The 24,021-nt window shown below is 37.6% G+C and overlaps 1 protein-coding gene across 7 annotated transcripts in view; it reads right to left on the bottom strand.

Annotated features, from left to right (window-relative positions):
• myo9b (myosin IXb) overlaps positions 1-24,021 on the bottom strand; it is a 35,702-nt gene that overhangs the window by 5,563 nt on the left and 6,118 nt on the right. For 4 of the 7 annotated variants that reach the window (XM_023265633.3, XM_023265634.3, XM_023265637.3 and 1 more), the window contains exons 3-35: positions 22,181-22,275; positions 21,916-21,978; positions 21,525-21,624; positions 18,740-18,840; positions 16,917-17,040; positions 16,507-16,596; positions 15,794-15,910; positions 15,370-15,504; positions 14,864-14,985; positions 14,468-14,609; positions 12,352-12,541; positions 12,011-12,086; positions 11,758-11,850; positions 11,596-11,635; positions 10,976-11,098; positions 10,353-10,433; positions 10,139-10,249; positions 9,835-9,957; positions 9,373-9,522; positions 8,864-9,003; positions 6,851-7,189; positions 5,499-5,580; positions 5,033-5,230; positions 3,814-3,920; positions 3,615-3,694; positions 2,942-3,126; positions 2,033-2,140; positions 1,649-1,819; positions 1,516-1,557; positions 1,319-1,430; positions 1,157-1,230; positions 834-1,026; positions 528-656 (exon numbers count right to left, since the gene is read on the bottom strand). In XM_023265633.3, the coding sequence (XP_023121401.1) occupies positions 528-656; positions 834-1,026; positions 1,157-1,230; positions 1,319-1,430; positions 1,516-1,557; positions 1,649-1,819; positions 2,033-2,140; positions 2,942-3,126; positions 3,615-3,694; positions 3,814-3,920; positions 5,033-5,230; positions 5,499-5,580; positions 6,851-7,189; positions 8,864-9,003; positions 9,373-9,522; positions 9,835-9,957; positions 10,139-10,249; positions 10,353-10,433; positions 10,976-11,098; positions 11,596-11,635; positions 11,758-11,850; positions 12,011-12,086; positions 12,352-12,541; positions 14,468-14,609; positions 14,864-14,985; positions 15,370-15,504; positions 15,794-15,910; positions 16,507-16,596; positions 16,917-17,040; positions 18,740-18,840; positions 21,525-21,624; positions 21,916-21,978; positions 22,181-22,275 (4,036 nt within the window). The remainder of the gene's footprint in view (positions 1-527; positions 657-833; positions 1,027-1,156; positions 1,231-1,318; positions 1,431-1,515; positions 1,558-1,648; positions 1,820-2,032; positions 2,141-2,941; positions 3,127-3,614; positions 3,695-3,813; positions 3,921-5,032; positions 5,231-5,498; positions 5,581-6,850; positions 7,190-8,863; positions 9,004-9,372; positions 9,523-9,834; positions 9,958-10,138; positions 10,250-10,352; positions 10,434-10,975; positions 11,099-11,595; positions 11,636-11,757; positions 11,851-12,010; positions 12,087-12,351; positions 12,542-14,467; positions 14,610-14,863; positions 14,986-15,369; positions 15,505-15,793; positions 15,911-16,506; positions 16,597-16,916; positions 17,041-18,739; positions 18,841-21,524; positions 21,625-21,915; positions 21,979-22,180; positions 22,276-24,021) is intronic. The other 3 variants (XM_023265635.3, XM_035946137.2, XM_023265636.3) reach the window with 3 other exon arrangements.

Below are 24,021 nucleotides of genomic sequence, written 5' to 3'. Positions count from 1 at the left end.
TTTCAAGTATCATATGTGTTGATATGTTTACTGTGAATGGAGAGGAAAGCTGATTTCTTTTTTCTTTTTCTTCTTACATACACATTCCACTGACTTATGTGCAATAACTGCTACAACCTCAGCCTCTTATATATAGTGTTCTTGAAAATTTCATCGTGTATATAATGTGCTCTGCAATTTTTGCACTGTTTTTAATATATTCTTATACTGCCCTTATACCCCTATCTTTTGAGCTGCTGTAACAGTGAATTTTCCCCACTGTGGGATCAATAAAGTTTATTTTATCTTAACTCTGAAATAGTTCTAGTATTGGTGTATTATGTTACATAATGACATAGTAATAGAAACTATGCTCCATCCAACCAGAAACAGACAGTTTAGTTTTCAAAATAAGATAATATATCAGACTGACTGATTGAGTTTGTGTACATCTTTGATTCAACAAATAAATAAGCTCCTTCTTCAAAAACGTAGGAACTTTATGTTGTTGCTTTGCAAATGCAAAAATTCTATGAGTGTTTTCTTACCCACGGCATGCAGAAAGTCGCTGTACAAGGAAAACGTCATGAGGGGATCTGGCAGGTCTCTGAGCCAGCGTTTAACAAGGCCTGAGATCGTGTGGATGGGATAGTTATCCAAGCATGCTCCCTCTGGATCTGATGGCACAACACAGAGCAGCATCTGAATTCATTTTTCAGATTTGTACAGCCATGTCACAGAATTTAATCGGCAAATTTTGGATTTCTTGACTTTGTTTTAAAAATACAGCATCAACTATTGAGCTAATAAATAAATAAATAAAAGTTTCAGCTGGGGTGCAAAGAATTTCTTACTGGTCTCCAGAATCTGGTGGAGTTCCCTTGCTCGACAGGCTGAGCCCGATTTGCGGTAAATGCCCTCAGTATAGAGGCCGTTTAGCTCCACATGCATCAGCAACAACTCCACCACTTTGGGCACAGGGTTGGCTTTACTGGTGAGGACGCACACCTGCACCCCAAAGTGAAGGGAGCCAGGTACATTGTCATCCTATTACATAGAAAGACACAAAGTGTATAAATAAGACATTTATATACAGGGAGCCTTGAGAAATTGATGTTTATATTTTCAGAGCTATTCATTCATATTATGTTATTTGACTGAATATGTCATTTCCTACCTTCATGGCACACCGTGTTGAGCAATCTGTTATGATTTGTTTCAGGCATTTCTTGTGACATATTAACTTGCAAGCTAAGAAAAAAAATGTTGAATTTAACTGTGTACTTGTATTTCTTAAACAGAGGTTACATGTTGTGGTCTCACAGCTTTTTGTACTCACCACTGCACATGTAGGCTTTCTCCATTCCCCAGATGTAGGAGCCACACAAGTCACATGACTGCATAATGTTCACCTGGTATGTGCTGAACAGGTGGTCCAGAGGACTGTCAGGCTGTGGAAACAGGACATAAGGCAATAGACTGGGATTACTTACCAATATTCAAAATAAGGGAACTTGATATGGACTTTCAGCTTACACATTGTTTTTTTTTTCTCCTCTTCTTTGTCGTTTTAGTAGCCTGACAAAAACCAAGAACCATGAATGAGTAAGTTGTCTACATTCTAAAAATGGCTTAGCAAATAATGATTGACTAATAGAACAAAATTTACCTTGGCTGGTTCAGACTCCACCCGTTTTATTTCCCCCCTGATGAAGCCATCCAGCACAGACTGGAACAGGTTGACCACCAGTGAGACTTCTCCCTTTTCCTTGGATCCCGCTAGTGAATTCACTTTGTTATGGAAGCCTTTCATCAAATCTTTGTAACCAATTTGGGGCTTCTGTTGGTCACAAAGTGGCCATGAAAAGTTATAAAGTTGTTTGCCATTTTTACCTTCAAAACTTTACCATAATTTGTTTTTGTTTTGTAAAAGACTTGCAGGCAGTAGAAGGCATTCTGTAAGTGATTTTAAAAGATTTGCTGACTAGGCAAACATGACAATATATTGTCTGCCCAACTTTTTTTGATGGTATTGGGGAAGACATTGACTGACCTGGACAGAGTACATGCCTTTGATGGTCTCTCTGAACTCCATGGTGGCAGTGAGGAAAATGCTCTCTGTTGCCGACAGCTCTTTTATTCTTGTTCGCAGCTCATTCACCTGATGACAAAGGTGAGTAGCTATAAACAAGTGGAGCACAAGTGTTTTTTTGCATAACTTGTTTAGTGTCTTAAACTGGATAGTTGAAGATGGGGACAGGGGAAAAGGGATCAAGAAGGCAGTATGGCATAAAACAATGGTCCCTACTGGAGAGCTCAAAAAATACAGTATTAACTAACAAAGGTGTGCAAAATGTATTGGTCAGCCCATTAACCTTGCTTGACTTCTTTTCAAAAATTCCAGAAATCCACTGGAGTTCAGGCAATAATGTAACACAAACCAGCAATTTCACTATAAAACTCCAAACTTAAGGCATTATAAAATAAAAATATTCATGAAGTTTATTGACAGAAAACCAAATGTGTTAAATGTGTAAAATGTAAATCAATACAATAACAAATTTCCATTATTTCTCTAATTTTTTAAAGTATCTTATTATTTTTAATAGTATTAAGTGATTCCTATTTTAAACATATTCTTTGAAAAGTTTATTTTATGTCACAGTGACATATGACCATACTCATTCATAACGGGACTTTGTATCAACACAATCTCCTGCGTTCACACCGGGGTTGTCTGCAAGTAATGTCCGCTGAGTGAAACACCCGGGGTCATCTCTCAAGCATCCCTCGAACATGGTTTTAAGATTGTATATAATAACTTTGCCTGTTATCTTAAAACTACAGTTACATGGCCAATTTGCACTGACATTTATCATAAAATGAAGAGCATAAGACACCAAGCACATCTCCAATGTAAACAAGAGAGAGTGTCTTTTCCCTTCCCAGGTGGTGATCTCACCTGATTCCCGAGGAACTCGTCTAGGTTTCGTAGCTCCTTGGGGTTGGTGATCTCTCGGTCCAGGGATGCGTCCCACTGTAACGCCCGTGTGGCTCGGCTGATTCGAATGGTGGGGTTACGACTGGCCCTCCCACTGTTTTGATTTGCTGTGTGGTAAGGAGGTGGAGTGTAACTGGGCAAGGTGACTGCAGGCAGCAGATGAATATATGGCATTATTAGTCACATGTCAAAGAAAAAAGTTTAAATACCATAACTACCACCGTATCTAATGGCAATGTACGTATTTTGAAGGATATGTTTTACTGTGTAATACTTATCTATTTTGACATTGCTACCAGACAGCAGTAAAGAGAAGACGTTACCCAGTGATATGATAGTAATCTGTGACCTCCATTTGTGTGGCTCCATCATCAACAATCATGTACACCATGATTTTAACAAAAATAACATTTACATACAAAAAGCTGGGACGTTATCTTTGTTCCCACCTGTCAAAACCTGGGCCTAAACTAATTTCCTTTTGATTCATACCACCTACAGTCTGTCCTAAAGACTCCCCTCCATAGCATACCTCTCGCAGCCTAATTAAAGTTCATTGTGTGTGTATAATTTAATAAGTATCAGCACTAAATCAAACACATAGGGGAGTCAGCCTTTTCAAACTCTTAGATACCTGTTTTACTTGTAGGAGAGTCACTGCTTGGAGGAAGCTTGGGTGTTCGTTTCTTCAGGAATTTACCGAGAAACCAAATCCTGCAGAAAAGAAAGCCTGCATAAATTCCATGCCGTAGCAAAAACATTAAGTAACATTAAGAACATTAAGCTTGATTCCAAATTTCTAAATTATGCATTAAGTAAATGAAGGGTTCTACCTCTCAGGGGTTGTGAGTTGTGATTGGCTAGACCTCTGTTGTCCTGAGCTCTCATTACTGGTTCTGGGTGGAAGGCTGAACCTTGAGCCATCAGGCTCTGCTGGTAACTGCAGTAGTGTTAAAATGCAAAATATTTTTCAAGTTAAAGTACCAAACTTCTGAACAAGCAACTCTAAAAAACAAATACACAAACACTGAACATATTGTACTGACATCCCAAGTGATACAGTTCTCTTTCCCCTCCATGTTCCCTTGCAGCGGCTGCACCCCTCTCTTCCAAAAGGATTCCCACATTTCCTGCACCCACCAAGCTGTAGCCCATAAACATGATAATAAAAGCACCACAACAGTGATAGTCCTTCACCATTTACACTTGTCATGCAAAGCTAACTTGCCCCTGCCACCACCTAAATTTTGTCTTGTTATGCTTCAGTTAGATTGTGTTGCTACCCATATGAACGTGCATTACTGACACACACAGGTTAGTAAGACCTGACAAAGTGACAGATTTGAAATTATATTTAATTTCCCATGATTATAGGTTCATTCATAGCTTAGACTTAATCTGTAGACAGAGTAATCAACAATGTTTTTGTGATATTTACATTAATTAAAGCATTTAGTAAATACTTTTTTCTTTTTGCCATAACATGTGGGACATAGGTCGATTCAATTGGTTTGATTGTGTAGTTCAAGAGTTATACAAGTTGTTGTGCATAATTAAATACGCAAAATGAAAGTTTGTTCATGCATTTATAATCAAAAGGCCATACAATTTTTATTCTAAGTCATAACTAGGTATTAACCATAATAGGTTCATTTTTGTTGCATGTACAAAAAACATAATCAGAATGAGTGTGAATCAAGCAATAACCTGCAGTTGCTGAAGCCACAATGATCAGTGCTGTATCTTAATTTTAAAGTGATCAAAACCCATTTACATCAAAGCAATGGATATTTTGCGAGTCTACTCTATGCCTGCGCACCCATTTGGATGAAGAAACAAAAAATATCAGAAATGAGCTTTGGAAATGGGCTTTAATGTTTCCTTTCTGTTTGAAAGCAGCAGCTCATTTTCTCATTTTCCTGGGCTGCATAGCAGAAATCAGAAGTGCCAGAACAATGCAAACTATGCAGCCGGTGCATTTGGGAGATACACATGCCAGGTCTGCATGCAGAGGAGAGTTGTGGTCGGTCAATACATCCCTTTGGTCAGTACCTTGACCTGGGATTTGAGGGCCCGGACATCGATGCTACTAGCTGAACTCTTCAGGGTGGGCACAAGTGGGCTGATGGGAGGCAGTGGAAAGCTCCAGTACTCGCTCTCCTTGGAAGCTGCAAAGTTAATCACCAAACCGCTGCGGGCGTAGGCTAACCGCCGCCTGCGTTGGTTCTGCTTGCGGGGACGCACTCTGACCTAATTGGGCCAGGAAAAGCGATGAGGCACAGACTGGGAGGCCTCCTTCGCTTGCTGTGTCAGGAGCCTCCACCGATGTGTTTGTCAGCATTACATAAGCTTACAGTACACACAAGAGCCAATATTCATCTTGTAAACGACCCCGACAACAACACTGTAAGAACTGTCTCTATATAAGGCAAATATAAATATAGATTCAATATTCTTTTTGAAGATGCACTGTTTTGAATGATGCTTTGGATTATGCAATAACAAGTAAAACAGTTACCTCAGTGGTAGAAGGTGAGCTGTCAGAGCCTGATGAGCTGACCTTGGACAGTTCATCAGCAGACATGGACTTTGCTTTCCGGCTGTTTTACATAAAGAAATAAGAACAGAGCTCAACTATTGTTGAACTAATATCAAAAACTTTGTAGCCACCCATAAAACCTGTATATAGCAAATGTTTTTGACCTATAAACGCCTTATTATGAGATAGATACACCAAATCCAAAAGAAGAAACACATGATCAAATTGGTAAGAAACAAATCACATATTTTTTGTTTATATTATATTATATAATGTTATGTGACAATCGGCATTGGTTTGTCTGTCTGTCTGTTGGCAACATTACTCAAAAAAGAGACTAATGGATTTAGAGGAAATTTTCACAGAAGGTCAGAAATGACACGAGGACCAAGTGATTAGATTTTGGCAGTGATGCGGCTTACAGTCTGGATCCACAGATTTGTTAAACATTTCTGTATCATTGTGAGACAGTGACACGGCTTCACTGTAAGTACAACTACAGTGAACACTGTGTCAGCTGCCTGCTGATGATAACATGATTGCGATCCTACTACAAATCCACTGCTGTGGACCACGAAGTTTTAAAGATTTCATCCGTTGGAAATCATACGACTGAGCAGCCTTGGTGGAGTATTGCGCTCCCTGAGTGCTTTTCTTGTTTAAGTATGTACTATATCTGCCCGTACAGAGTATATACTATTTCATACCATATGTATACACTTAGGATGTACCACTTAGACATAATATTGTGCCTTAAACTTTGACCACTGCAGTCACTGGTTTGAAATCAGCTGTCAGCTGTCTGTATGCTCTTGGCAGCTCAAGCTTGTGATTGCATAGAGGATTGTACATTAGAATGGCCAGAAAATAACTTGCAACCTACAAAATCAGAGTGGATTTAGTAGGACATTATGGTATTTTTGGCATCTTATCCATGACATACTATAGCTGGGAACAAAAGTCTATAAATACTTGTAAAGATCATGTGTATCATGGCAGTCTTGAGTGTCCAGTGACTCCTACAACTCTTAATTGTCAATGATGGAATAACTGAAACATAATGCATCATTGTCACAAAAAACAACTATCCATTTTGGTTATTTCATAGATTTATGATAAGTTGTAGAAGTTACTGGACCTTTGTTCATGACCGTATGTATTGGGACATATTGAATATTTTCTGGCATATAGTATGAGGTAGTACGGGTACACACCCAAACAATGTTTAGAACAGTATTAAAAATGCCATGAGGACATATTAGAAGAGCTAACATGTGGAGACAGATTTCAGTTTTATTGTGGCTAAGGACACTGTTAAGTGAAAAACTTACTAAAAGTCATCTTTCTTCTTATCCCTTCGCCGCTGTATTTCAGGACTTGATTCGTCTGTCGGTTCACCTTCACTCTGTCGTTCTCTCCACCTTATGGCCTTATCCTTGATGCCCCCTACATCTTGGTAGCGCTGAAGCGAGCTGCTCTTAGGGCTGCTGGAGAAATCGTCAGTGCTAACTTTAGGGTCCAGAGGGAGGGAGAGGGGTCTGTTGAGCGGGGGAGGAGATCCTCTGCCTTCTCTTTTATCCTTGCTCCTGCTCCTGCCTGGGTCAGGCTGCTGGGTCCTGCTGGGGCTGAGTTCCACTTTGTGCTGCCTCTTCAACTCCTTTTTTGCCAAACTGTTAAGTAAAAAGCAATCACAACCTTAATACTGACATTGTTTTGGATTCCAGTTTAACCATCTGAAGCCCAAACCCAAATAGTGGGTTTAAAAGCTATGTTGTGTTTACAAAAATGGCCAAAAGTACAATATTTATTAGTAAGAAACATTAAAAACAGAGCGAATCATCGTGTTAGGAAACTTAAAATCTAGACATAAACTCAAAACATTTAACCAAAATCACTTTAATCTACATGTCTCATTAAAAAAAAATCAAAACAGATAACCTGTTTGGTCTAACCGGATATGGTGAAAACAAACAAACAAACAAACAAAAAAACAACAACCAAATTTAGCATTTCTTAGCACAACTGAGAAGTCGTAGTGACTTAGCTGTGACCAACAAGCAGCAAAAACTCAGGGACTTTTGGCTGAACTATAAGCTGCGTTTTCCCAGAGCAGAGAGAAGACAAGCATGGAAATAAATTAAAAATGTAAATATTAAATATCTATAGTATGTATTTTCAACATTTTTCCAGTGTGGGCACTCGGAAAAACATTAGGCACGGTGATTCCAGATTAAAATTTTGTAAAATAAATAATCAAAGAAATTCTTTTTTCCTTTTTGTATGGTTTAAGGCTTTATATTTTGTCATAATGCACAAAAGTCATTGTTTAATTTTCTACCCTTCTACCCATAGCTGTGTTGTTTTTGTAGAGGTGCAGGACTTTATATCGCAATGAAAAATTAGCTCACAGAAAAAAATTCAACAGGAGCAGAAAACACCCAGAAGTTGCTTGGGGTACAGAGCGTTACCCTGAAATGAGTGACTTGAGCAAGAATTCTATAGAATAATAATCTTATCAAAACTACTGTAGAAAATATAGTGAGGCCTACAAGCATCAAGAAATCACAAAAACAGAAACACTGAAAATACATATTTATGCTCTGTCTGTCCACCAGAGAGCACTGGCAGGTATTATTAACAGCAAAATGCCTTGCTCTCCATGTGTAAAATTTTTGCTATTCTTTTCAAAAATACTTTTTTACATGTGTTTAAAGCCATTAATTGGCTCTAAGCATTTATTGTCTACGAAAAGCATTGTACCAGTTGCATACATACCACAGAATGCAGCACTTACTGCCACATAAACACACCTAATGCAACACGTGTCATTAAGAGTGTTAAACACAACATCAATCCAAAGATTTGAAATCAATCAGTATAGTGTGCAACACTTGACTAAATCTCCTTCGTGCGGGTTTGACATCATTACTGCAACATCTCAGTAATGTTTCATCTCATAACACTGTTTCTGCGGCTATAGATTTTTTTCAAAAGCGATCACAACAGTTACTGTGGTTATTGTATAAACATTCATTCAACCAGCACTATAACTGCAGCTTTTCTAAATACTGCTTTTTAGTCTGGCTGGGTAGAGACAGTGCACTTGCATGCTACGCATTACCCTACACACCTGTCAAGTTACGCTAACAAACTGGATCCAATATTTATCCTTTAAAGTTTTAGACGGTGTGTTTTAAAGCCTGAAAAAATACAGGCATGGCGCTCTTTTCTACTTTACAATCATGCAGGAGAATTTTTCCGAACTCTACTAAAATAGCATATACATATATAGCTGGCAGAACTGGTGCTCCTACAATGCACTGCCGTTACAGTATAATGCATACCTGTCTCGTCCAGGCCGGGCTTTGGACTTGTCTTCATCCTCCTCATGTGGGTTCTTTGACTTCTTCAGAGAACTCCTCCACGCTGTCTGGATCACTGTCGCAGCTCGGTTTTGTTGAACATAAAACTCACGCCAGCACCTCTGCAAAACCAGACATCTTCACTTAGCTTAATTCTGTTGTGATGCTCTTTTCTTGTTCTTGGACTTTGGGAGAATTTCTTATTTTAGCTAGCACATGAAGGGCATTAGGGATTCAGGGAGCACAAAGAACAAGTGCCCAACAAACTACCCTAATCTGATGTTGCCGTGAGAGAAGTGGCAGGTTGTTTTATTCAGCTTTCAGTCTCTGAGAAGGCATGTAAATTCATAGTCCATAGCCTTGTTCCACATTTGAAAAGTGAATTGATATTTAAGGTGTGGATAGGCTGCTGTCATATCATCCACCACATCTTTGGAAACGTGTGGGAGGAACTTTATTGTCTAGTAGTTACCATAGCAAAAAAACTGTACCTGTATGATCACAGAGGCGTCTCTTTTTTCCAGAAAGTGCAACCGTATCAGACAGGCGCGGAACCAGCGCTGCAGGATAATGATGTGACGCATTACTTCTTTGTTAAGAGTGTCTTGAAGCAGCTGCCGTTCCTTTTCCTTGAGGAAAACCTGAGTACAAAGGGCAACATGCAATGCATGATGTCGAATGAAAACACATTTGTAAAGTAATTTTTTTATAACTGCTTTTGTGACTTATGTGATTTGATTACTTTATAAATGAAAGACTACTATATGTTATTATATCTCATAATATTATTCCTTGATTCATGATGATATTCTGTTCTGGGGGAAAATATAAACATTTTAACGAAAGAGACACTTGGATGTTCACAAAATTTCTGTACATCATCTAGTTGACAGGTTAATGCAAAGACTAACAAGAACATGGGTACATGATTTGATACTGATTTGTTGATTTACCTTGGTTTTTCCTATTTGGTAGGTGCTCTTGTCCAACTCCATCCTCTCGAACAGTTCAGTTATGTGCTCTGGAGTTGCAGTGGCTCCTTTTGGAAGCAACATCCTAAACTTCTTGACAAATTCCTGACATCAGTAGGAAAACGACATAATTTTCAGAAAGTGCAAAGTAACTCTGTTCTCAATGACAAGCACAGGTATGAGTTAGTTGTCCTTTTCATGGTAGATTCTTTGAATATACAGCGAGGTTGCTTATCTGTATACAAGCAGATATAATATTCAACATCATTCTAAAGGGAGTGCCTACCTTGAATGTGTATTTAGCACTGTAGCCAGACTTCTGAATGTGAATCATCTGCAGTATGCCTGTATACTTGATTTGGTTGAGCACTAGTTCATTGTCAAACTGCAGCTCTTTCTGTGAAAACAAAAAAATATTTCCAAAAAGACAAACAGTGTCCTTCAGTCAAATATTTAGGACTAAATTCCCCAGAATGATGCAACACGTTCATATATATTACCTTTTCAGCATTGGATCGAACACAGAAAATGAAGAAAGGTTCAGCTTTTTCAATTGTCTTCATCAGCTTTTTGAGTGACGCCTGTGAGATATATGCATAGAGTAAGCTTGATTTTCAGTGATTAAAATATAGACTAATGACATGCATTATTATTTTTAATTTATAAATAGATTAGTTGAGTCCCCCTTTGAAGGCTATTCTGATTCTCATGGGTGGGCTGGAGACAGAAGACAAGCGAGTTACAAAGTTAATTTCCCACCAAACACATTAAACCCCTGGATGCACAACTGTGAGACCTACAGTAATTATGAACTACATGAGCGTTCAGCAGAAATTTGAGGTAATCTCAATAATTAAGACTACTGGCTCTATCACAATTATCAGCAAAAAATCTTATACATCACCTGATTGAAAAAAAATCTGATAAATCTTTATATCTTTAAAATAACTATTCATTCTAATAGCAGCAACAATGCTCATAAAAGTAAGCATCGCTTTGGTTACATGGCAGATATTTCATTGTAGGGTGGCACTAAAATTCAATCTTACCTTCTTACTACATTTGAAGTTACATATCATGAAAAAGAACAATAATATGTAGCAAAGTTACACAGAAGACAAACCTGAAACTGAGCATTAACTGTTTGGAGCTTTGATGTCCGGTGAGGGTGGAAGATGGATTTGCTGGTTCGGTCATGTGCCGTGACACCAACAATGTGTTGGAGTGAACGCAAATTCATGAGGTTCTGTTTAATAAAACATACATAAGACCATCAGCTTTCTGACTCTCAAAACAAGTAGTTTCTGGATGTGTATGACAGAAAGATCAAATCCAGATGTACACTGCCATTCAAAAGTTTGGGGTGATATAGAAATGTCTTTCTTTTTGAATATTTTTCAGTGAAGATAACATTAAATGAACCAGATATAGTCTGGGCATTGTGAATGTGCTAAATGACTATTCTAGCTCGAAACAGCTGATTTTTAATGGAATATCTACATAGGGGTACAGAGGAACATTTCCAGCAACCATCACTCCTGTGTTCTAATGCTACATTGTGTTAGCTAATGGTGTTGAAAGGCTAATTGATGATTAGAAAACCCTTGTGCAATTATGTTAACACATGAATATAAGTGTGAGTTTTGATGGAAAACATGAAATTGTCTGGGTGAACCCAAACTTTTGAAATGACATGAAAAGCAGTGAGTTTCATCAACACTGCAAGCTTTAATAACGCTTTACCTTTGGAATTAGCTGCTTCTGTCGACCGCCTCTACTTTTCCTGTAGAAAACACAGACAAAATGAGGCATCATAAAAACACTCAGCTCTGAAAACAGAAAGTGAAAAGTTGCGTAACATCTAAAATTCAGTGTGTTTAAACAAAAGCCACAGAGCCCACTTACTTTCTCTTTTCGTAAGAGACAAAGATATCCTCAAATATATCAATAGGATGTTCATCAGAGCGATCAAAGGAGAAATCCAGAGGCTCGCTTTTGCTGTAATATAAAATGTGCATTCATTTTATCAGCAAAGAGAAACTTCTACTTTTTAATTTACAGTATTGAGCAGATTTTTAGGATTTTATACATCATGTAATTACAAGCAACTGTTTGGTTCCAAGCATTTACTATAAATACACCTGGGTGGAGTATTTACCTGGACAGCTTGCCCATAGGACTGCTGCACTGTTTCATGTCTTTGAGAGACTTGCCGGAGCTTCGTCTTTCAGCTACTGTGGTTACAGGACAGCAAGTCAGTTATATGTAAAAACACAACATTTCTAATATGCAAATTGAAGAAAGTTTGGTGGGACAAAGGCTGAAAGAGCCATTCAAAGGAAAATCTGCAAAAGAAAAAAACAAAAAACAAAAAAGCAATTCCTGATAAGCAGAGACCAACTTGTTCTGCAAAGAAACACCTCCTGTTTTTTTGAAATTGGTTTTAGGATTTACAAACAGAGTGCGTTATTTAAAAATGTAGCTTAATAAGCAACTCACTCAATTCTGCCCGCTGGCGTGCCATGCTCTTGAATACTGTGAGGATGCGTATGGTTGCTCTGAGGACGCCCCATCTGAACAGGGCTTCTGGGCTGGATGCAACCAAGTGATGTAGGAATGAGCGCCCACTGCTCCTTAGCAGTGATACGACTTCAGGACGCATGTGTTCTGTGTTTTTCTTTCTGAAATCCTAAAGAAAAGTCCTGATTAATATAGCAAATATGTTCATGCTGCACTTACACATGGCAGTAGCTGCAGTTCTTAACATTCATAACTTGTATTCACATGTATTTAAATACACTGCTCAAAAAAATTAAAGGAAAACTTTTTAATCTAAGTATTGCATCAAGACAGTTAAACATCTGGGATACTGATCTGGTCAAGTAAGTAAAAGAGGTGGTTTTTAATCAGTTTCAGCTGCTTTGGTGTTAATGAAATAAGAAACAGGTGCACTAGAGGGGTAACATTGAGACACCCCTCAAAACAGGAATGGTTTTACACGTGAAGGCCACTGACATTTTTTCCCCCTCCTTGTGTTTTCTGACTGTTTTTCAATAGTTTTGCATTTGGCTAGGGTCAGTGTCACTTCTGGTAGCATGAGGTGATACCTGGACCCTACAGAGGTTGCACAGGCAGTCCAACTCCTCCATGATGGCACATCAATGCATGCCATTGCCAGAAGGTTTGCTTTGTCTCCCAGCACAGTCTGAAGAGCATGAGGGAGATTCCAGGAGACAGGCAGTTAGTCTAGGAGAGCTGGACAGGACCGTAGAAGGTCCTCAACCCATCAGCAGGACAGGTATCTGCTCCTTTATGCAAGGAGGAACAGGATAAGCACTGCCAGATCCCTACAAAATGACCTCTAGCGGGCCACTGGTGTCAATGTCTCTGACCAAACGATCAGAAACGGACTTCATGAGGAAGGTCTGAGGACCCAACATCCTCTAGTGGTCCCTGTGTTCACTGCCCGACACTGTGGAGCTCAGTTGGCATTTGCCATAGAACACAGGAATTGGCAGGTCCATCACTGCCACCCTGTGCTTTTCACAGATGAGAGCAGGTTTATCATGAGCACATGTGACAGACATGAAAGGGTCTGGAGAAGCCGTGGATAAAGTTATGCTGCTTGTAACATTGTTCAGCATGACCGGTTTGGTGATGAGTCAGTGATGGTCTGGGGAGGCATATTCATTGAGGGACGCACAGACCTATACAGGCTAGAGAATGGCACTCTGACTGCCATAAGGTATCAGGATGAAATCCTTGGACCTATTGTCAGACCCCACGCTGGTGCAGTGGTCCTGGATTCCTTCTGGTGCACGACAATGCCTGGTCTTATGTGGTAAGAGTATACAGGCAGTTCCTGGAGGATGAAGGAATTGATGCCATTAACTGGCCCCAATACTCACCTGACCTAAATCCAATGGGACACCTTTGGAACATTATGTTTCAGTCCATCCAACACCACCAGGTTGCTCCTCAGACTGTCCAGGAGCTCAGTGATGCCCTGGTCCAGTTCTGGGAGGAGATACCTCAGGACACCACCCATCGTCTCATTAAGAGCATGCCCCGACATTGTCAGACTGCATACAAGCACGTGGAGGCCATACAAACTACTGAGTACCATTTTGAGTTGTAGCCAAGGAATTTCAGAAAGATGGACCAGCCTGCCACATTATTTTTTCACTTTGACTTTTGGGGTGTCTTGAATTCAGCCCTCTGTAGGTTGCTAATTTTCATTTCCATCAAGCGATGTGGCATGTTTTCATTCTTAACACATTATCCAGTCCATATCAATGTGGATATCCAGCTTGTTATTTTTTCCCATTAAAATATGATGTATTTTCAAAGTATTCCTTTAATTTTTTGAGCAGTGTATATTCACAACAATAAACCTCTCAGTACTTTCAGTGTGCTCATCAGTAAATGAATGAATCATTCATTTGGCTATAGATTTTCTAGGTTTTTCCCACACTGGCCTATCTTACAAGGCTACTGTGGGTCAACATTGATACAGGGGTCAAGTTGGATGATGAAAAGTAAATTTACCTCATTTCAAGTGTGGGAGGAAAAAGTTTGGAATAGAACTGTTTGCAGTGTGAGCTTTATACTTCACCTTGATGTGATATTTAACTCTCCCAGCAAAATGTTGAATGACAAAAGTTGGCTCTGTATTTTGAGAGGGTACAAAGAGTGGATTGTCCTGAATTTGCTGCTTTAACTTGTCCATGAAGGTTTCATCTGTGGCCTGAGGAAGGCTAAAGATACACAGACAGAAGACTATCAGATTCCACATACGAAATCTGGGACAGAAAGTATGACTGATCTAATTAAAACAGGTAATAAAGTCAACAGAAGCAGAAACTATTTTCATCTGCTAATATACTGAAACACTGCAAAGCTAGAAAACATTTTTTTTAAAAAATAGTAAAATGTAACAAAATTACCTGCAAATATTTGCCTAGAAAAATAATAAAAAACACTATCCAGTCTACGAATGCAATTCACCTACCTGCATTCCTGATCCAGCAAGTCAAAAAGTCCAACTGACTCGCTGCTGATCAGTTGAATGCAACCACGGTTGTCAGTGAAGTCGATGTTTTGCCAGCTGATGCCCTCGGACACATAATCATTCTGTAGTTTATGATAATCACAATTAGATTAATTGAATTTACAATGAAGTAAACATAAATCAGTTTGCCATGGATACAGCCATGTTTTAAAAAAAACAAAGTGCTTTTAGTATTCAGAATGTCTGCAAGGTTAAGACTCTTAAATTTCAACTGGATTTAAAAATGAAGAAAAATTAACAGAAAAAAAATAAAATCAAGATATGCCTTTATGATATACAATACCACTGAATATTTGTGTCTAATGCTGTAAACATAATTTCAGGGGATATAACATTTTTCCAGGTGAATGCCCAGGGTATTCTGTGTCAGCTGTCAGGGTTTAACAAATATTTTGAAAAAAAAATATGAATAAATTTCATCTGTACAAATGCATAAATACACCTACTTGCTCAAGCTTGAAGATGTTCTGGTTGATGTAATACTGCAGTGTTTCATGGCTGTAGTTGATGCATAGCTGCTCAAAACTGTTTGTCTGGAGGTTCTCAAACCCAAACATGTCCAAGACACCAATGGACAAACACTGAGAACAAAACAGCAAATCTCTGACAACTCAAAGAGCACTGTGGAAATTTAACACGATACTCTATACGCTACATTAAGGCTGCACATTGCTGTCAAATAATACAACAATAAAGTGACTTGATGTACAGAGGCATTTAGAAAAATTCCATTTTCAGCGCTTCAAAAGTTGATAACATATGAAAACTTCAGAACAAGACTTATTTTTGGAGGTTATTGCAGACCCCCGTGCAGTCATTTTTGCAGTTTTTACCTAGTATTGCACACCCAAACTAAATGACAGAACTTACAGAGATGGACTCCTCCATGTCTCGTCTGTTGAGCAGCGCGTGGTTGATGTGAAGGATAATCCAGTCAAACAGAGCACCGTATAAAGATTTGGCCATGGAGTCCCGCATGGTGGAAGCCTGAAAGCACAACAATACCAAACAAAGCAGGTAAAATATGTAACTCAGACTGAGCAAAGTGGAGAAAAAAAAATCTGACAAATAACCAAAATCGGAACTCGACTTAAAAATGTCATCAGAATCTCTCTATTCTACATGTCTCATTTTAAACATCTTAAAACTAAATCCTGGAATTAAAAAAACAATGCACATGTTGATTCCAGTTTTTTTATATATATATATATATATATATATATATATATATATATATATATATATATATATATATATATATATATATATATATATATATATATATATATATATATATATATATATATATATATATATATATTTAAAATAAACAGTCAAATAAATGAAATTTTGATTTTTCTTTTTTACGTTTTTTGACTTTCCTCTACTTCTAAATGTGGTTGTGCTGTTCCTATAGATGTGTAGGACTGTATAATGCAGCAACAAATGAGTCCACAGTCAGTAAAAAAGTAACAGGAGCAAAAAAAAAAAATTGCCTAGAAAGTTTTTACAGTTTAGACATTTAAATGACTGAATAACTAAACTTCAAAGGCCAGTTCTAATACTAAATTTAAAGCGTGTACCTCTTGTAGTGTGTACTGTGAAACTACAGTGCAGTTGGCAGTCACTACTCTCCTCTTGGTCAAAGCCGTCACCAGTAGTTCATTTTTTACCTAGAAATAAAAAGGAAATATCAAACTGTTGAGACAAATCTTCATTTCTGTAAAAAAAACATTTGCCCCAAAAAACACTACCAACTGCTGCATTGGACAAACAGGTGCACACATGTTAACATGTTCCTTTTTAAATAATAGAGATGATACAGATTAGTGAAACAGCTTTTAAATGTCTGTGATTTCATCCCAGCTACCAGGTTTTGCTGAACTAGCACAACACTAGAAATCAACTGGGTAATTCAACTGAACATAATAAATTCATCAGTGTACAGCACTACTATTGGTTAGCATACATAATCAGTTGTTAATGAACAAACCTTTAACAGGTCTGAAAGTGTAGACAAGACTTCAGCAGGTCCAGCCTCCAGGACCTGAGTGTCCTCTGACAGTGTGAAGGTCACATTGCCCAAGAGCAGGACGGCAGAGAGGATGGAAAATATGCTGCACAGTATAAACACACACACACATTTGTTTATTATTACTTTTTTTAGATTCAAATTATTTCTGTGACGATTGCATTTCTTTCATTAACCGAGGGGTAACAACAATTTTGTCCATGTGTGGAGTTGATCTTGTGTCTGAATTGTCTGAATTCTTATTTGCTATGTGTTTTTCAGTAGAACTGTAGTTGCACCATATCCAAAGGAGTTTCAGAAACTTTTTTTTTTGGTTTTGGCTCTTTTTAAAGATAAATATAAAGTCCAGCACCTCTATGGATACAGCACAATCATGGCTAGAAGAAGAGAGAACTCACAAACATGCAGTATATCAAGGCCATAATCACATAAATCAAAAAACAAAAACAAAAAACAAAAGCTCAGCTAGAGTTCTTTAAATCTCTTTGATTACATATTTTGCAAAAAGAAAAGAAAAACAACAACCTGGAATAAACATGTAAAATATTTTTCCGACTGTCCCCAAATGTTACTAAAAATGAAGATAAAACGGGAACCCTAGTTACTTTAGATATTATACTACTTATATCTTTAATTAGTTTCAATATTTATCTCCTATCTGCTCTGTGTAAACACATCAGTCCATTTCAACACTGATGTGTCACTTTCTACATTAGGAAACAAAGCGTAAAATCAAGCAGTGCATGCAGTTCAAGGGCAGCTGAGCTGAAAAGGTAAGGAAAAGTGCTTTTATTTTTATGCACTGTACTGCATGACAATTTTCCACTGGATTGCACTGGAGCTGTCTGCTAAGTAATCTATGAAGCCCATTATTAATTTAAAAAAAATGTATTCTTGTTGCATTTACAACTATGTATTGCTTTGTGGTTCCTAATCAGGAGAACCAACATGAAGAGGTAACTATGCTGCTGGTGCTTTAAAGCATGGTGCTGTGCCCTGAGGCTGTAATAGTTGTTGCATTTTTCTCCTGTTTGACTTGACAAGCTCTGACCTGTTACTGACACCACTACAGAAAACAGAAACCCTTCGATAGTGTTCAGTTAAATTATATACCGGCCTACTGTACTTGCACTGGTGTTAGACATGTAAAGCTACTGTAATTGTCATTAGAAACACTGCAAACACTGAAAGTCAGGATGAAATGTTGCTGATAAGAAAGAAAATTAATTATTTATAAACATTATTTCCCTAAATCCTGTTTATTTCCATCAGGCACATATTTTTCAGATAGAAAGTGCTTCGGAGGCTTATATCACAGCGATTCACTCATTTATACTGTTAATTTGACCTTCAACTACATGGTGAAGCAGTGTTTACTCATTATGCTCCACATATCTGGAACAAACTCCCTGAAAGCTGTAGGTCTAACTCTCACTTCTTTTAAATCACAGTTCAAGACTTTTCTGTTTGCCACTGCTTTCCTATGATAGCTTATTTTAAATTGTTTTAAATACAATATGTAATTTTATTTTTAATATATTTCTAATTTTCCTATTCTCTTCTATGTTTTATTATATTTGTTATTTTAATTGTGCTTTTTATGCTTGTCTGAATGTTTCCAATGTTTTTAATGTTTTCATGTAAAACACAATGAGTTGCCCTTGTGTATGAAATGTGCTATACAAATACAGCTGCCTTGCCTAGCCTTACATAGCTACAGTGGTTAGTTTTACTTAAGCCTGTAGCATTTCAGTTATGTTGCTCATTATTATAACCATACATACTGTTTCTTAGTGGATGACAGAAAGCCAACCATCTCCATTGCTTGATGGAGCCTCTTGTACTGCTGCCCAAGGTCCTCGTCATCATCTAAATGAACGTCTCCCTGTAGAACAGGCAGAGGGGATGTGGAGGGAGGGAGTGAACATTAGGACCAGCCAAGGAGGTGCATGCATGAATGCAGATTGCACTGTCCTTCAAATTATCCACACATAATACTGTAGAAACGAGACACAGTTAGGCAGTTTCCAACCCATCACTTTTCTTTGTTTTTCTTTGTCACACTTAAATATTCATTAGTTGTCTATGCAATACACCCAGTGAAACCCAGTGTTTCTATGGTTTTATACAGTTATTGCAAACTTGCATTTTGTCTTTTCAAAAAGAGGTCACTTTTCTATCAGCAGTCCTCACTGCTTAATATATAAAGTAATAACAAACAAATGACTAAATATTAACAGCTTATCTAACTGTCCAAATAACAAACAGCCCAGCGTATTTAGCTACTGCTTTGTTCCTTGAGTTATTGCACATAATGCTCTCACTTTGAAGATGCTCATGTGGATCCTGCTGCTGCTGCTGTCTCCATGGGATAGTTTATAATTACAAGTATTAAATGAAGTTACCAGAGATGTTGTTCCACATGTGCAAATACATGCAGCACTCTTGCTTTGCAGACACATATACAACCGTTCAAAAGTTTGGGGTCACTTAGAAATGTCCTTTTTTTCAAAAGAAAAGTTTTTTTTTGAATGAATATAACATTCAATGAATCATGAATTCAGTCTAGACATTGTGAATGTGGTAAATGACTATTCTAGCTGGAAACGGCTGATTTTTAATGGAATATCTACATAGGGGTACAGAGGAACATGTTCAGGAACCATCACTCCTGTGTTCTAATGCTACACTGTGTTAGTTAATTGTGTTAAAAGCTTAATTGATGATTAGAAAATCCTTGTGCAATTATGTTAGCACATGAATAAAAGTGTGAGTGTTCATGGAAAACATGAAATTGTCTGGGTGAACCCAAACTTCTGAATGGTATTGTACAGATCCTGCTGCTATCTGATGCTACAGGTATTTGATAAACTCAGGGAGGAAACTATATACAGCTGGAAGAAACAAACTAAACATCAGCTCCTGTTAATGTCTTGTGGGAAAAAAACAACAAAAAAACAAAAAATGGATGACATAAATTATTGATGAATATCATTAGTCTAAGCTCTCAGTGTCTGATTTTAATCACATTAAAGTTTGTATACATTGGACATTTCAATTTGTATCCTGATATATTTGAAGTTCAAACTGAAATGTGGAAAAAAAACTTCCCTTAATCACTTTCCACAACTCAAAGCACAAGTCTATCATTTATTGTGACTGGTGCATTTCAGATTTGTGCCATGTTGAAAGTTATGTGGAAATGTTACTAGGTCCAACCAGAGTTTTTATTTAGACATAAAGCCCACATTTAGTTACAGTCAGAATAATGCAACAGAATGCAGTTCTGAAAGCACTTTTATCATTTACAATGTGTTTTGTAAATTCACTTGATGATTTAATGTTCCTCCGGTTGTGTAGACACTTGTAGTGCTGTTTCAACTGAGCTACCAATGTTGAAGATTGGAAACTCCTTAGAGTAGCAGGTTAGGTACTGCATCATCAGTCATACACAAACTTCTGTATTGGTCATTTCACCTCCAATCATCTAGGGCCTTCTGCTCAACCATCTATGATTTGCTTAAAACTTTTGTTAAAATCCAAAAACATCTGTGGAATTTTAGCTTTTTAATAAAAAAAACAAAACAAAAAACTGTCGATACACTTTTGACATGTTTTTTGTACACTGAAAGTTAAGGGATTGTTTAAACAACAATATCTCAGGAACTATTATATTGGACAATATATGTTGCAATACTGGACAAGTAGATCAAATAATCTCTGGTCATGGTCACAGTTGAAATTATAAAAGAAAATGAACCCCTCATGAAGTGTCATCTTTGAGCACACATTTACAAAAAAATGATAAATCGGAAGTCAGCTAGTGATATTTTCTGAACCACATGCAACTGCATGTCACAATAAGAAAAAAACATATGCAATACTTTTTAATATAAAACACTTCATCTCAATTTCCCCTGAACATTCATAACTGATGGAGCAGGTATAATAAGCTGTATCACAAAAACTAAAATATTTCTTGATAGCCTGATCCAAACAGAACAGAGTTCTGGAGTTTCAAATTGGTTTCTCAAGTATAACAAAGAAAATACATTTTTAATATGGGTATATATATTTTTTTAACTTCTGCGTCATTAATTTTTTTTGTTTAAAGATGGGACTTTTTTCACATTTCAACTCACAACTTTGGATTCTTCGTTTCTCCGTTCAAAATCTGTAATGTCTTCACCTTACTATGTTAAGTGCTGAGATTGTAAATGTTATACATTTTAGTAGAATATTATATGATATATATATGATCTACTTGTCTAACATTGTAAAGTCTGAATAAATGACATAATGACAAATACCAGTAGAAATCTCCGGCCTTGATTCTAAATAGTTCCTGGCATGCTGTGTTTCAAACATAGCTTAAATTTCAATATCTGAAAAAACTTGCTGAAGTTGGTCAATGGACAGTTTTGAAAAAAATGTTATCTCCGGAAGTTTTGATATATTGACCTAAAAATTCACAAATATCTTTATACATATCAAATGACACATCATGCCTGATGCTTGTTCTCACCTTCCTCTATCACTGCGACTGTAAAATGTGTAGACCAAAGGTACCTGGTTGAGGTAGAGATAATCCTGCGGCTTAAATAGATGAAACTCCTCCTTTTCATCTTTGGACGCACCCATCAGCAGGTAGTAGAACACATGGTAGTTCCTAGGGGTCAGAGGTCACACAGAACTGATAGTCAATTAGGGATCATGTAAATTTCACTTCAGTTCTGTTACTGACTGAACATTTCACTGCCCTGTGGTTTATTTGGCCCGAGTGCTTAGAATGTGGTCTGTATTTACTGGCTTGCCTTAGAGGTCAGGGTTCAGGTACAATCTGGTGAAATTGCTAATTAGGTTGGTATCAGAATATTCATTTCATGCCCAGATTGTGAAATAAAATATAAATAACAAGTGTGCTGACTTCAAATGCCATCTATTTGAGTCATAATTATACCTCTCACTCTTATCTCTAGACACCAGGCGGCTCTTTTCAAGTAGGTACTTCTCAATAACTGCCCTGCAAAAGACATGCAAGAGGAAGAGAATGTTAAACCTGTGAAGCTTCAGAGTAGTTGCCAACATCGTTCAATTATGACACTGGAAGAAAATGAACTGCTATACAGAACAAATCAACCAAGATAAAGATGTAACTGTAACAGAAGCCTTGACACTTAACAAGTACAGGAAGTTGGTGAGAAAAATATAACATGATGGCTCACCCTCTGATGACACCACTTTCCAGGTAGTTGAGCTGGATAAACTTCCCAAAGCGACTGGAGTTGTTATTCTCTGCAGTCTTGGAGTTGCCAAAGGCCTGTTTAAAACATAAGCTTTCATTAAAACAAACAGAGAAATTTATAGACATGTTTCCAACAGACAAGGCACGCACTTGTAAACACTGTAAATGCTTACCGCACAGGGGAACTACAAAATAAATCATTTTGTTTTCTTGATGGCAACTGTTTCCATTAGCAGCCATAAGTACTGAGAAAGATCAAGTTAGTGTTGATGTGAATTAATTTGGTTATGTTGTATTACACAGCCTGTCTCAAGAATGAAGAAGAACACAAATGAAACAGTAGTACAGTGATAGTGGGCAGTATCTAAATGCTGTAAGAAACAAACACACAATTCATTAAAGGGAGTAGGATTAACATTTAGCATTAGCAAAATGATATACTTTTATTTTTAAAAAATATGTTCTGTATTTTTTCTGGATCTATTAAAGCTTTTTGGCGGTGAATCATCACTGACAACAGGTTACAATTCAACCTCAAAATCAATACCATAATTTCACCGTAATTACAGAGGTTTAAAGAAATCTTTCGTTCATTTGTCCAGTGACACCTCTAAATAAGCAGAAGCAGAGTTATATTTTTAGTGGGTAGGGTATTCTGTGCACATTTTCTTTGTAGTCTATCACATCTAATTGAAAAATTGATTGTTATAGTATGGCCAGCAAAGCAAGAAAACTATTACTGTTACCAAGTATTATCACTGGGTAGACAATAATTTAATCAGCTCTTGAAAGGGAACTAAGACCGACATACACATGTGGACAAAATTGTTGGTACCCCTCAGTTAATGAAAGAAAAACCCACAATGGTCACAGAAATAATTTGAATCTGACAAAAGTAATAATAAATAAGAAAGTCTATGAAAATTAACCAATGAAAATCAGACATTGCTTTTGAACCGTGGTTCAACAGAATTATTTTAAAAAATATACTGTAGTCACTGTGCTGTTTGGTGACATGGTGTGTACCACACTAAACATGGACCAGAGGAAGTGAAGGAGAGAGTTGTCTCAGGAGATTAGAAAGAAAGTTAGACAAGCATGTTAAAGGTAAAGACTATAAGACCATCTCCAAGCAGCTTGATGTTCCTGTGACTACAGTTGCACATATTATTCAGAAATTTAAGATCCATGGGACTGTAGCCAACCTCCCTGGATGTGACCGCAGGAGGAAAACTGATGACAAAACGAAGAGACGGATAATACGAATGGTAACAAAAGAGTCCAGAACAACCGCTAGACATTAAAGGTGAACTCCAAGGTCAAGGTACATCAGTGTCAGATCACACCATCCGTTGTTGTTTGAGCCAAAGTGGACTTCATGGGAGACGACCAAGGAGGACACCATTGTTAAAAAGAAATCATAAAAAAGTCAGACTGGAGCCAGACTGGAACACTGTCCCTTCTGTGAAACAAGGAGGAGGCTCTGTTATGTTCTGGGGCTGCTTTGCTGCATCTGACACAGGGTGTCTTGAATCTGTGCAGGGTACAATGGTCTCAGTTGCAGGTCATGGGTCTTGCAACAGGATAATGATCCAAAACACACAGCTAAAAACACTCAAGAATGGCTGAGAGGAAAACATTGGACTATTCTGAAGTGGCTTTCTATGAGCCCTGATCTAAATCCTATTGAACATCTGTGGAAGGAGCTGAAACATGCCGTCTGGAGAAGGAACTCTTCAAACCTGAGACAACTGGAGCAGTCTGCTGATGAGGAGTGGACCAGAATACCTGCTGAGAGGTGCAGAAGTCTCACTGACAGTT

Source organism: Amphiprion ocellaris, chromosome 10 (assembly GCF_022539595.1).
Source record: "Amphiprion ocellaris isolate individual 3 ecotype Okinawa chromosome 10, ASM2253959v1, whole genome shotgun sequence".
In the NCBI taxonomy this organism is placed as follows: domain Eukaryota; kingdom Metazoa; phylum Chordata; class Actinopteri; family Pomacentridae; genus Amphiprion; species Amphiprion ocellaris.
Note: the sequence above shows the minus strand (reverse complement) of the source record. Positions and strands in the feature narration are given on the sequence as shown.